Source organism: Sclerotinia sclerotiorum, genomic scaffold, assembly GCF_000146945.2.
Source record: "Sclerotinia sclerotiorum 1980 UF-70 scaffold_2 genomic scaffold, whole genome shotgun sequence".
Taxonomy (NCBI): domain Eukaryota; kingdom Fungi; phylum Ascomycota; class Leotiomycetes; order Helotiales; family Sclerotiniaceae; genus Sclerotinia; species Sclerotinia sclerotiorum.
Window position 1 is genome coordinate 1,180,045 of NW_001820834.1, and position 12,501 is coordinate 1,192,545.

The 12,501-nt window shown below is 42.3% G+C and overlaps 5 protein-coding genes across 5 annotated transcripts; 4 read left to right on the top strand and 1 right to left on the bottom strand.

Annotated features, from left to right (window-relative positions):
* Positions 1-1,226: 1,226 nt before the first annotated feature.
* On the top strand, positions 1,227-1,835 carry SS1G_01541 (hypothetical protein; the record flags this gene model as incomplete). Its single annotated transcript, XM_001597297.1, has 1 exon — positions 1,227-1,835. The coding sequence occupies one exon, from the start codon at positions 1,227-1,229 to the stop codon at positions 1,833-1,835; it is 609 nt and encodes a 202-aa protein (XP_001597347.1).
* Positions 1,836-2,177: 342 nt separating this feature from the next.
* Positions 2,178-2,744, top strand: SS1G_01542 (hypothetical protein; the record flags this gene model as incomplete). Its single annotated transcript, XM_001597298.1, has 1 exon — positions 2,178-2,744. One exon carries the CDS (start codon positions 2,178-2,180, stop codon positions 2,742-2,744), a length of 567 nt encoding a protein of 188 aa, XP_001597348.1.
* Positions 2,745-3,736: 992 nt separating this feature from the next.
* SS1G_01543 (hypothetical protein) lies at positions 3,737-6,030 on the top strand (the record flags this gene model as incomplete). The annotated part of the gene is made up of 7 exons (XM_001597299.1): positions 3,737-4,033; positions 4,095-4,223; positions 4,288-4,561; positions 4,616-4,846; positions 4,903-5,370; positions 5,672-5,708; positions 6,027-6,030. 7 exons carry the CDS (start codon positions 3,737-3,739, stop codon positions 6,028-6,030), a joined length of 1,440 nt encoding a protein of 479 aa, XP_001597349.1.
* A 625-nt stretch (positions 6,031-6,655) lies between these two features.
* Positions 6,656-10,398, top strand: SS1G_01544 (hypothetical protein; the record flags this gene model as incomplete). Its single annotated transcript, XM_001597300.1, has 5 exons — positions 6,656-6,853; positions 6,985-8,401; positions 8,451-10,187; positions 10,294-10,320; positions 10,373-10,398. 5 exons carry the CDS (start codon positions 6,656-6,658, stop codon positions 10,396-10,398), a joined length of 3,405 nt encoding a protein of 1,134 aa, XP_001597350.1.
* Positions 10,399-11,341: 943 nt separating this feature from the next.
* On the bottom strand, positions 11,342-12,389 carry SS1G_01545 (hypothetical protein; the record flags this gene model as incomplete). Its single annotated transcript, XM_001597301.1, has 4 exons — positions 11,342-11,405; positions 11,596-11,767; positions 12,107-12,224; positions 12,279-12,389. 4 exons carry the CDS (start codon positions 12,387-12,389, stop codon positions 11,342-11,344), a joined length of 465 nt encoding a protein of 154 aa, XP_001597351.1.
* Positions 12,390-12,501: the final 112 nt, after the last annotated feature.

Genomic DNA, 12,501 nt, shown 5'->3' on the forward strand with positions numbered 1-12,501 from the left:
AAAGAAGGAAAAATTTTTCTCAGTATGGGGATGACTCGGAGACTACCTACTTATAAAACATATAATTGGGAAATAGTAAGGTTATATAGAGTAATGGCTGACGTTTGGGTTAATATTAGCTATTTGGGTAAATCCCTGGGTGCCTATTTATTAATAAATCTAATACCCCCCTTTTTGGGCCACCCCTTTTTTGGACCACCTTTTTACACCAAAAATAACGATTTTCAGCTATTAATATCTCAACAACCAATGAATGAAACCAATTGAAATTTTGATTATAAATTAATAATATAAATACTGATTGATTTTGAAAATTCCAGATTTTTCACAATTTTATTGATTGAGATATAAATGATTGAAATCACGATTTTCAATTTGTATAGGATTTACTGTCACGATTCACCATCACGTGGGACAAGTAGGGATCACGTGATGGGCCTCCAGGAGCATAGGCTCCTCCAGGCTCCTGGAAAGGACCAGTATATAAACATTCATTATTTTCATAGTATAGGAGCTTCGTGCTCAACTTATTTATCAATTAGTCTACCTACATTCTACTTGATCTAGTAACGACTTCACTTCCAAGTGAATACCATGTTACGATGGTAACAGCTGACTTGTTTTCGTAAGCTTGGGCCATGTGCAAATCGGTTTCGATTCGCTCAATTTACTATGAGATTTCGGTCACCCTAAGAACTCATATGCACGCACCATCAGAGCATATAAACAAGTATGCTGGATCACTCAGGATCACTGGTGATCCAAGGTGACCCAAGAAGCATGAAGATCTATATATTCAATATGAATTTCCTTTTGTAGAACTTCGTGCTCAAGATCAATCATTTAGTATACTCTACTATTAGTTACGAATAGCATACCATTATTGTCATTACTTAAGTCCCTGCTTGACGCCTAGTTATAAACCACCTCGAGAGCCTAGAGCACTTCCACGTGATCTAGACGGCAAACCTCGTAACATTACCCAATACTCTACTCCATATAACGTAATTTATCACCGAATGGGCCATATCACCGAGTGGGCCACTTTCACCTCAATTCACACTCTTCATATTCAACACGCGTTTTATCAACCATTTATTATGCAATCTACAAATAAAGAAGCACGTTTACTCTTAGCTATCGAAGCTTTTCAAAAAGATAAAAAACTAAGCATTCGGAAGGCTGCTCAACTATATAATATACCTCGCACAACGATCAGCCACAGAATGGATGGTTTAACTCCACGTACAGAAACTCGAGCGAATTGCTATAAGATTACACAATTGGAAGAGAAAGTGATTGTTGAATACATACTTGATATGGATCGAAGAGGATTTCCACCTAAAATCAAGGGTGTAGAAGATATGGCGAATTATATTCTTGAATCAAGAAATGCGAAGAAAGTTGGAAAGCTCTGGGCTCATCGATTCGTAAAGCATCATACAGAATTAAAGATATGTTTTAGTCGTGTTTATGATTTTCAAAGAGCTCTCTACGAAGACCCTAAGCTTCTTGAGGAGTGGTTTCAATTGGTATCGAATATACAAGCAAAATATGGTATTCTGGATTGCGATTTCTATAATTTCGACGAAACAGGCTTTATGATGGGGATTATAAGTGCTGCAATGGTTGTAACTGATGCTGAACGACGAGGCAGAGGTAAAGCAGTACAACCAGGCAATCGAGAATGGGCTACAGCAATTATATGTGGTAATAGGGAGGGTGAAACTATACCTCCATTTCTGGTAGTTCAAGGACAAATCCATCTTTCCAATTGGTACACCGAAACCGATTTTCCTGCGGATTGGGCTATCAAACCTACTTCCAATGGATAAACGAATAATGAGACAGGATTAGAATAGTTAAAGCATTTCGATAAATATACGATTCATCGAAGAAAGGGCAAATATCGAATGTTAGTATTAGATGGACACGAAAGTCATGAATCAATATCTTTTCAATTATATTGCAAGGCAAATGATATTATATGTATAAGATTACTATCGCATTCAAGTCATTTAACTCAACCACTTGATGTTGGATGTTTTAGTGTCCTAAAACGTTTGTATGGTTGTCAAATTGATGGATTTATCAAGGCATATATCAATCATATCTTCAAGGTTGAATTCTTTATAGCTTTTAAAGCTGCATATCAAGAATCAATTACAGTTCAGAATATGAAAGCTGGGTTTCGAGGAACTGGATTAATACCATTTAATCCCGAAGCTGTACTCTCAAAATTAGATATTCGAATTCATACACCTACTCCTCCTCCTTTCGATTTGGATCTTTGGATCTCTCAAACCCCTCACAATCCAACTGAAGCTCTTTCTCAATCAACTTTAGTAAAATCTCGAATATCTCGTCATCAATCAAGCTCTCCTACACCTATATTCAAAACTGTACTAGCTTTAACTAAAGGCATAGAAAGATTGGCACATGAAAATACACTTTTAAGTGCAGAAAACCGTACACTTCGGAAGGCAAATAAAGCATTAAGCAAACATCGACATGCAAAAAAAACTCAATTACGGCAAGGAGGAGTACTTACTAGACAAGAAGCTATGGATATATTATCTCAGCAAGAGGTTGATATTCAGATTCAACGCGACGAGCGTCAAAATGGGGGGAATTCTAATGGGGAAGCATCTTCTAGTAGATGCTGTAGTAAGTGTGGAAAGCCAGGTCATAATTCAAGAACTTGTCAAATCAATATAATAGATCCTAGATTATTAGATTCCTAATAGTTTCAATCAATTGATTCAATTGTTGTTGAATAATATATACTTGAAAGTGTAAATTGAGGTGAAAGTGGCCCACTCGGTGATATGGCCCACTCGGTGATAAATTACGTTACTAAAAGCAGAAAAAGAATAACCGAAAATCTTCATATTATTTGAGTAGTGGCACCCACCAACCCACCATCTTTAACACTAGTCTAGCAAGCAAGCAAGCAGCTGAAGATTCCCGCCCCACCCCACTTAAGCTTACAATTACAGTATATACCATACCATACACATACCTCCAGGGGTTACCATTTGCACGTGCGTGTGAGCAAAACAATTCCCAATCATAATCATACCGATATTTCAAGATATCGGGATTAACCCACTCTTTCTTATCAAACATAAAACATAAAATACCATCTCTCCAAATGATATGCATCGCAAGGAAACATTTATATACATACACATATACATACCGTGTACACACTACATACCGGTAATCATCCACACATATACTGCATACTCCATACACCTAGCTAGTAGTCCATAGAAAACAAAAATGCTCGTAGATCCGCTACAGAAAGCAACATCCCGCGGGACCCGATCTCACACCTCACACCTCCGGTCCACCAATCCTTCCTTCCCAATCAGCTCCGAAACCGTGATATTCCCGCATGGGACCTGCGTTATCTGGACATATCTGGACATATGTGCAGCGGCTGCTTTGTAAGAGAGAAATACCTAGTACCTACTAGGTACATACATGTGCCCCCTTATGTAACTTTGCGAATCAAAAAGCCATTGGATTGATTAGATGTCGATTTATAATTCTTTACACATTATCCGGTGGTGTTGAATTTTTCATTTTCAGAGGTGATTTAGGTAGGTATATTAATTGTTGAGCGTGCCATTTTCGTGCAGCAGTTCTGTACTCTTGTGAGGTTACGCTGTATTTTTATTTTGTGAGGAAACGAAAGAGCGGCAAAGGATTCGGGATTCGGTCAATAATAATGGGCTCCACCGATTTCGCAACAACTTCTCCGTATCCGCATCACAATTCTTCGCAATATGATGAGGACAAGACACCATATACACCTCCTGTGATATCTCGAGATGAAGATTCGGATGTTGATGAAGCTTCGAGGAAGATTTTGGAGAGGAGATTGGTGAGAAAGGTGGATTGGAGATTATGTACCATCGCGGGAATATTATGTAGTTTGAATTTGATGGATTCGGGAATCATCAGTTCGGCCAGTGTCGCGGATGATTTCTTCACTACTTTGGGATTGGGTGTCGGAAATAGATACGTGAGTTCCTACATTTCGCTGATTGAAACCACCTTTGCATAGGTGCTGATAAAGTAAATAGTCGGTCTCAATCTTGGTGTACACAGTGGCAAGTGTAACTTTCCAGTTGCCAGCTACACTGTGTGTGAGGATGTGTGGTCCACGATTTGTATTCTCGTTGATTACAGTTGGCTTTGGAATTATTACCATGGTATGTATCTGTTAACTCGACACGCAATTCGACATGGAAGGAAGGTTCTAATAAGAGAGAAAAGTGTACCGCATTCATCAATACCTGGGAACAGATGGTAGTCCTTCGTCTTCTACTTGGAATTGCTCAATCAGCTATCTTTCCTGGCTTGAGTTATCTGATTTCGACTTGGTATACGAGAAAAGAACAACAGCTTCGTTTCGCATTTTTGCAAACAGGTGAAGTTGTTGTCGTGGGCCTGGGAATCTTTCTCAATTATGGTGTGAACCACTTGAACGGTAAAGGGAACTTGGCCGGTTGGAGGTGGATGTTTCTGGTGCAGGGCTTACTTGCTATAGGTATGTTATCCCGCTCCAAGGAACTCACGGAGTCAAGAGTTAACGTGATAATAGTTCTGGGATTCGTAACCTATTTTTGGATGGTGGATTTCCCAGAAAATGCCCATAAAAGTCTTCATTTCTTGACGGCCGAGGAGCAAAATCTGGCAGTGGCGAGAATTTCAGACGATAGAGGTGACGTTAAAGCTGAGGAATTTTCGCTTTGGAATTGCCTCATCCATTTTCTAGATCCAAAGATCTACGGCTTCTGTGCTTTGCTGTTTTGTTTGAACTTGGTATCAACGAGTGAGTGTTGACTTCAAGTAACTTTTCTGAAATTAGTGTGCTGACATCAACCACAGGCATGTCCTACTTCCTACCCATCATTCTGAAAAGTGGAATGGGGTTTTCTGAGGATAGTTCGATCATGTTGTCCGCACCACCCTATTTCTATGCCGTAATTCCTGTCATAATCTCCTCAATAGTTGGAGATTATTATCAACTTCGAGGCCTGGTCATAATTTTCAATAGCATCTGTACCATTGTAGGATTCGCTATGTTGGGATTTGCTAGCCAGGACACAGTTCGTTATATTGGAACCTACCTCTCCACGGGAGGATATGTGTCGAACTGGGCGGCTATGAATGCATATCAATCATCCAATATCGTTGGGCAATGGAAAAGAGCAACTTTCGCTGCTGCAAGTACTGCTTGCAATGGATTAGGAGGAATTGCCGGTGCATTCATCATCAGATATAATGAGGCGCCTCGATACATGACGGCAATTTGGGTCAGTATCGGCTCTCATATCGTCATTATTGCTATCGTTGGTATGTTCTCGATATACTTTTGGTATGCCAATAGCCGTCAGAGGAAGGGGATGGTATTGCTTGAGAGGACCATAGGCTTCAGGTACACCTATTAAATTAGAGAATATCTCTTTCGGTGGTTGAAGGAAGAACCCCTTTGTGCAGCTATACATTAGAGTGCCGGATAGGACTACCTGGGGTTTCGCATTCGAGGCGGAGCAAACAGAGGGGAAGTCCGAGAACTGCGCCCGATTTTGCAGGCATATAAAAATGATAATGTCGCCTCAATTCAGGTTAACTAATTTCAAAACCATTGAACTAGCGAAATATATATCGAGATTTCTGTTCAATAATCGATTGTCAGTTCAAACTTACTTGTCTTGATTTCCACATATCCAGAAATTCGGTCACTCTGTCGAAGTCTGTGGTGCTTTAAAAGCTCGACCATACAGAGGTACTCCGTAGTTCATCGGATCTATAGAATAAATTCCCCATGAATACAAAACTTATTGATCTTCATGTTGTTATCATATACCGATATACATATCTAAACCCCAGTAAAGCTTACATGATATAGTTTATGCTTGATCATCCGTTGGGATATCCTAAGATCAATGCATAAATGTTGACTGATACACAAACGCCTGATGTAAAAGTTCCAATGCTGACTGACGTAGTTGATCGATGCGACTTAACCACGACATCGCCATTTCGATGGTTGGTGAATCTGATGAATATCATGTATTGGGTTCTTGAATACCTACCAGCTATTTATCAATATGAGTTTGACTTTGGTCCAAAGTTATTAGTGAATTAGATGTTGCCTCCTCAGATAATATATGTCTCCTTGTTGTGCACATAATTGGAAACGAACGGACCGACGCTGTGATTTAATTTTATAAGATCACATCTAGACGTGACCCTAGATACGGACATTTATTCAGACCATTCACGCAACGTCATTTCCTATCAACTTACACCTCGCAATATCCGTGTTCACACTCATTTGTTGAAAACTACCTAGGTATTGCTCCTAAGATCTTAGAATATTCATTTAATTTGGTATCATTTAATTCCTCCTCGTACATAAACCGTCGGCTCCAATAACCTAATACGCCCCCGTAACATTTGTTCGAGGCAGCACGTTCAATCCAGAACTGGGTAAATACGGCATCGCGAACTTGGAACTACTGGATTTCCGAAATTACATGGGCAGTCCTTAGACCACTTCGCAGGACGATAACCATTTCCAGTCAAGCAGGAGAGTTTCTCTCCTCATAGCTGCTTTCCGGACGATTTATACAAGATGGGTTTCTTGGGTGTTTATTCTGCAGTATACGATTACGTGCCGGCAGGTGAGGGAGAGCTCACTATTAAAGAAGGGGATATCCTCTACGTGCTAGAGAAGAGCACGGAAGACGATTGGTGGAAAGCAAAGAAGAAGGCTTCTGCGGAAGATGAGGATGAACCTGTGGGATTGATCCCGAATAATTACATCCAGGAGGTATGCATATCCTAATTTCATTTGTGGACTATGACAACGCCATCTAGGGACTGGCATACGCTTTCATATAACAATATGCACATACTTGCTGTATTCAAGATGGCATGGCATATATTAATTTCTGTTAACAGGCAGCACCATCTGGTAAAGCTCGCGCTCTCTACGATTACACAAGACAGACAGATGAGGAGCTGTCATTCACAGAAGATGCACAACTCGAGGTCTTTGATACATCAGATCCGGATTGGATATTGGTGGGCTTTGAAGGAGAGTATGGCTTCGTACCTGCGAATTATATCGAGTTGTCCGAGGAAGAACAGCACAAGGAAGCGCCTGCTCCAAGTCTTCCAAGTCGGCCACGACCAGCATCGGTTCCAGTAGAAGAAGAAGCGCCAGCAGCGCCTCAGTCTCCTCTATCGCCTCAGCCCGCCGAAACGCCGGTAGCAACTCCGGCTGCTGCGATTGCTGGTATATTAAAGCAGAGGCAAGCTTCCGCTCCGGCAGCTCGAGCTCCACCAGAATTTACACCCGAAGCCTCGGATGAAGAGCCCCCTACACCAACCTTACCCGCGAGACCCGTGTCGCAAGTGTCAGTACCACAGCCTACTCGAGGGCAGGAACATGATCGGGAGCGAGAGCCTGCCCGTCGCTATTCTCCGAGACTTCCTGCATCTCCTGTTGTTACCGCATCTCCTCCTCATAACAGAGTATCTTTCTCTACAATGGGTGTAGTGAATGATGTAGATGAACATAAAGCGGCTCGCGCACCTGGTGGGTTCCACATGTATAATATCAGCGAGATGGTACATGTGATGGGTAAAAAGAAGAAAATGCCTACAACTCTGGGCATCAATATTGCTACAGGCACAATTCTGATTGCTCCCGAACAAGCCCGAGATGGACCAGAACAAACTTGGACAGCTGAAAAGATGACGCATTACTCACTGGAAGGCAAGCATGTTTTCATGGAATTAGTACGCCCAAGTAAAAGTATTGATTTCCACGCCGGAGCTAAAGACACCGCAACCGAAATTGTTAGTGCATTGGGAGAGCTTGCAGGTGCTGCCCGTGCCGAAGGATTAAGAGAGGTTATCGCAGCAGGATCTGGCTCTGGCCAAAAGAGAGGACAAGTTCTTTATGATTTTGTAGCACAAGGAGACGATGAAGTAGATGTGAATGTTGGAGATGAGGTCGTTATCATTGATGATGTGAAGAGTGAGGAATGGTGGATGGTACGGAGGGTCAAGAACGCGAAAGAAGGAGTTGTCCCAAGTAGTTACATCGAAATCATGGGCGCTATACAATCAGCAAGTTCAGCTGGAATAAACGCTGGGCGATCGACCGTTGAACAAAACAGGCTCGAAGAAGCGCGACTAGCAAGGGAGGCTCTAAAGACGGCGAAAAAGGACGAGGTTGAGGTAGGCCCTGGAATGCGACTACCCGAACGGGGTAGCAGTTTATTTGCTCGTGACAATGGTAACCAATCTGGGGAACAGAAGAGACGAGAAAGTGTCCGAGAAAGTGGTCAATCAAGATCTTCGAAATCTAGTAAGAAATGTCCCCCTGCAACATAACATGCTGAAGCTAACATTCATAGAACCCGATCCCGCTAAAGTAAGAACTTGGACAGACCGTTCGAAGTCATTCAGTGTTGAGGCACAATTCTTGGCGCTGAAAGATGGTAAGATAAATCTTCATAAGATGAATGGCGTGAAAATTGCTGTCCCAGTTGTCAAGATGTCGGTTGAAGATCTAGAATATGTTGAACGGATGACGGGCATATCTTTAGATGAAGATAAACCCTTATCAGACATCAAAAAGCAGCAGAAATCACGAGCAGCCGAGAGAGACTCGAGCAATGGTGCAAGTCCAGCTCCGGGTCCTAGTGCAAGTATGGGCGCAGGTGCAAGTATCCAAACCCCTGAGTATGATTGGTTCCAATTCTTTCTGTCATGCGACGTCAATGTGGGACTATGTGAGAGATATGCGCAGGCATTCAAGCGGGATTCTATGGATGAAAGCGTTTTACCTGATATCGATGCAACCGTACTACGAAACCTTGGGATACGCGAGGGAGATATCATTAAAATAATTAGGTTTTTGGACAAGAAATATATGCGGAAAGATGGCAAGCGCAATGTCAGCTTCGGAGGTGAGGATGAGGGTGAAGCTGGCCTCTTTTCTGGACCAGGTGGTGCCCTGAAGAATAACACCAGGAAAGGTCGCCCGGCTCCTGCCGTCCAAACTAATGATGTGGTGGATGCCAATGCTTTCTCGCAGAATGGCACCGAGAAATCCTCACCTCAAGGAGTTGCCACACCCCTTGCAAATGCCCCAACTCCCGCAGAAAAAGACGTCAAAAGGGAAGGATTTGACGATGATGCATGGGATGTTAAACCATCGAAACAAGAAACCACGAGCAGCCCTCCTGCCCAATCCATACCTGCTGCAGCTCCTCAACAACCTGTTATTACGGGCTCAATGCAAGAGCTCTCATTATTATCTACACCTTTGGAGCCAGTCAAGGCACAGCCAACTGCTCAAGCATCACCTCAGCCCCAAGCTCCACCGGCCGTTACACCTTCAATATTTGCGGGAATTGGAAATCAACAAACCGGAGTTCCTCAACCTCAACCCCTTCCTTCAGGACCTTTATTGCCCGCAAACTTAGCACGCCAACGTCCTGCACCCCCTCAAATGACCGCAAATTCTACTCTGATACCACCGCTTCCCCCTTCGCGTCCTCTATCAGCTCCTCAAGCTGCCAGTGCTTATGCTCCACCTCCATTGCAAGCTCAAGCGACTGGTTATGGAGCCTTCCAACCTCAAATTGCTCCTCCTGGACAAAGTCTTCATGACCTCAATCAACAACGTATGCAACAGCAGCAGCAGCAGCAGATGCAACAACAACAGTTTATGCTACAACAGCAACAACAAGCAGGCATGATGCAACAACCTACGGGATTCAATCAATTTAATCCTGGAGTACCTAACAATTTTCAACAATTCCCTATGCAGACAGGTAATCCCCAACAGCCTTTCATACCCAACCAAACCGGTACACCATTCGCAAACCCTCCAGCACAACCATTCCAACCACAACCACTTCAAGCCCAGCCTACTGGTTTTCAGAGCGCATTCCCTCCTGGGCAACAATATCCTCAACCTACTGGTGTAAATTCATACTTGCCTCCAGCTCTGCAACCTCAACCAACTGGCATGATGAATGGAGCCAATGGTTTCAATCAGAATTTCACTCCACCACCGATCCCACCTATGCCGCAGCAGCAGCCAGCCCCAATGCTCCCCCAGGCGACCGGGCCAGCACCACCAGGTAATTTTGTGCTCTTATCAGAATTTTGGTGCAAGCATTTGACTAACTCCTATTGCAGTTCGGTTCGGAGTCAATGGTACTAATAACATTGCGCCTCAACCCACAGGGAGACGCGCGAACCTTGCACAAGCCAGTAAGATTCCGTTTATGCTAAGTTATGAATACAAAGTGCTAATGCAATCTAGCTCCTCAAAATCCATTTGGATTTTAGGTTGACGATAAATGTACATTTAATCCTAGCTATGAATTTAATTTCTCTTGTAAAATAAGCGAATAAGCATGGCTAAGCATTGAGATGTTTAAAGTTTATTCCATTTCACTTTTCGCACTTCATTTAGATGGCCATATATTCGTGGCTCAAGCAATTTTAGGCGTACGTAGGTTACAGATGTCCATAGCGGTGGGTATCAATCATGATATTTAATTGAAGAAAAATTCATGAAGGCATTTTTATATGGGGTTGTGATTTTGGTTGTGATGGTGATAATAGTTAATGTGCAGAATAACTACTAATAATATGTAGCTAAGTAGGTAGGTGGGTAAATTAAAATGTACAAGGTGCTACATCCCTAGGGAAAGTTGTAATCTTGAATTTGTTGATAGGTTGTAGATTATAGATTATAGAATGCTGTTGGTGTTGGGTTATGAGTTGAGTGTTATGGAGAGGAGGGAAAAAGGGGGAAGAGGAGGGGGAAAGGGAGGGGGAGGTTAATTGATCATGTGCTTTTGTAAGTTAGAATGGATGGATTGGATGGATTGGAGTGCTGACTGTGTTTAATCTTTGTTTGTAAGATTACTTGGGTATTTGGGTATTTGGGTTTGAAGGTTTTATGTTTTGTTGTTGTAAGATTATATTATATTATGTGTTTTGTGTTTGATAGGTTGTTTGTTCTTAGAATACTAGGTATGTACTAGGTAGTTTGGATTGTGATTTGTTTATTTGTTTGTTTATTTATTTATTCTTTAAATTTCAAAATAAGATCTTACGTTGGATACCTAGGTAGTATTTGTGAGTGTAGGTTTTAAATCATGTTGGTGAGTGAACTATTGATGATACTTGACTCTTATTGGTTTTGTGGTCTTTTATTATGTTTGTAAAGTTTTGAATTTGATGGGTTATTCTTATGATAGTTTGGATTGTAAGATTAATTCTCTTACTTGTTCTTCAAACTCCTACTTAGGCTTCCACGTAAATCGCTGATAATCTCATACCCTCTTCTAATTAGTTAGATGCCGCCTCTTCCTCTTCCTTTCCTTCGCATTTTAGTCTTTACTCTCGCCCATCTCCCCCTCTTCATTCCTACCGCATCCTACTCCTTACTCTCGCCTATCTCACACCATTCAAAGCACTTCATTCCCCTCCCTCATTGCCTTCCCCAACTCCGACTGCGCAAGGTCATCCGCATACCTCTGATAAATCGGTAAATAATATTTCGTCTCACTCAAACTCATCTGAATACTCTTCCTTTCCTCAATAGCATCTACCCATTTCTCCCATCTGTCTCTCATATCGCCCAATTCCTCGATATGCAAGCCACCTTTGAAATAATCAAAAACCCAGATACGGAGAGCCCAAGGCGCTAGGATAAAATCTATTAGACACGGATCTCTCCCTGTGAAATAGGGTCCAATGGGGTCCATTTGCCGAGTGAATTCATATATGGACATAAGGAATCTAGTGCGAAGAGAGAGGAATTTGGGATCTTGAGGAGACAGACTTTGATATTGAAGAAAGCGGTGAAAAGCAGGGATAATACGGGAAGTAATGTGATCGATCCAAATCCTCAGCCGAGCTCTCTCGAAGGGTTCTCGAGTTAGTAAACGCGGCCAGTGGGATGGATATGCATCTTCGAGGAATTCGCAAATGATGGTGCTTTCGTAGAGTGCTTTGCCTTCATATTCCAGGGTGGGAATCAAACCGCGCGGGTTGAGTTTGAGTAGAGACGCGGGTTTGTGGTATGGGTTTACTTCTATGTATTGGAAGGGTATATTTTTTTCTAGGAGGATGAGGAGCACGCGTTGCACGAAGGGGCAGAACTGTTGAGCGTGAGTAGAAGAGCTTGCTTAGGACTAGATTTGGGGATTGTATACCCATCCGGCGTATAGTTTGACTGGCTCTTCTTTAGAATGCTCTTCTACCATCTGAGCGGCAAAGCCAGTAGCGTGAGGAAAGAGATCTGCATCTGGATGTGAATTCGTCATGGTGAGGGGGTCGAGCGATGTGATTTGGATATGTTGATAGTACAGCAGATAAATAGTTTATAACAGAAAAGAAAGTTTTATTTACCTGATCGCCTTACCTACTTGCTAGCTA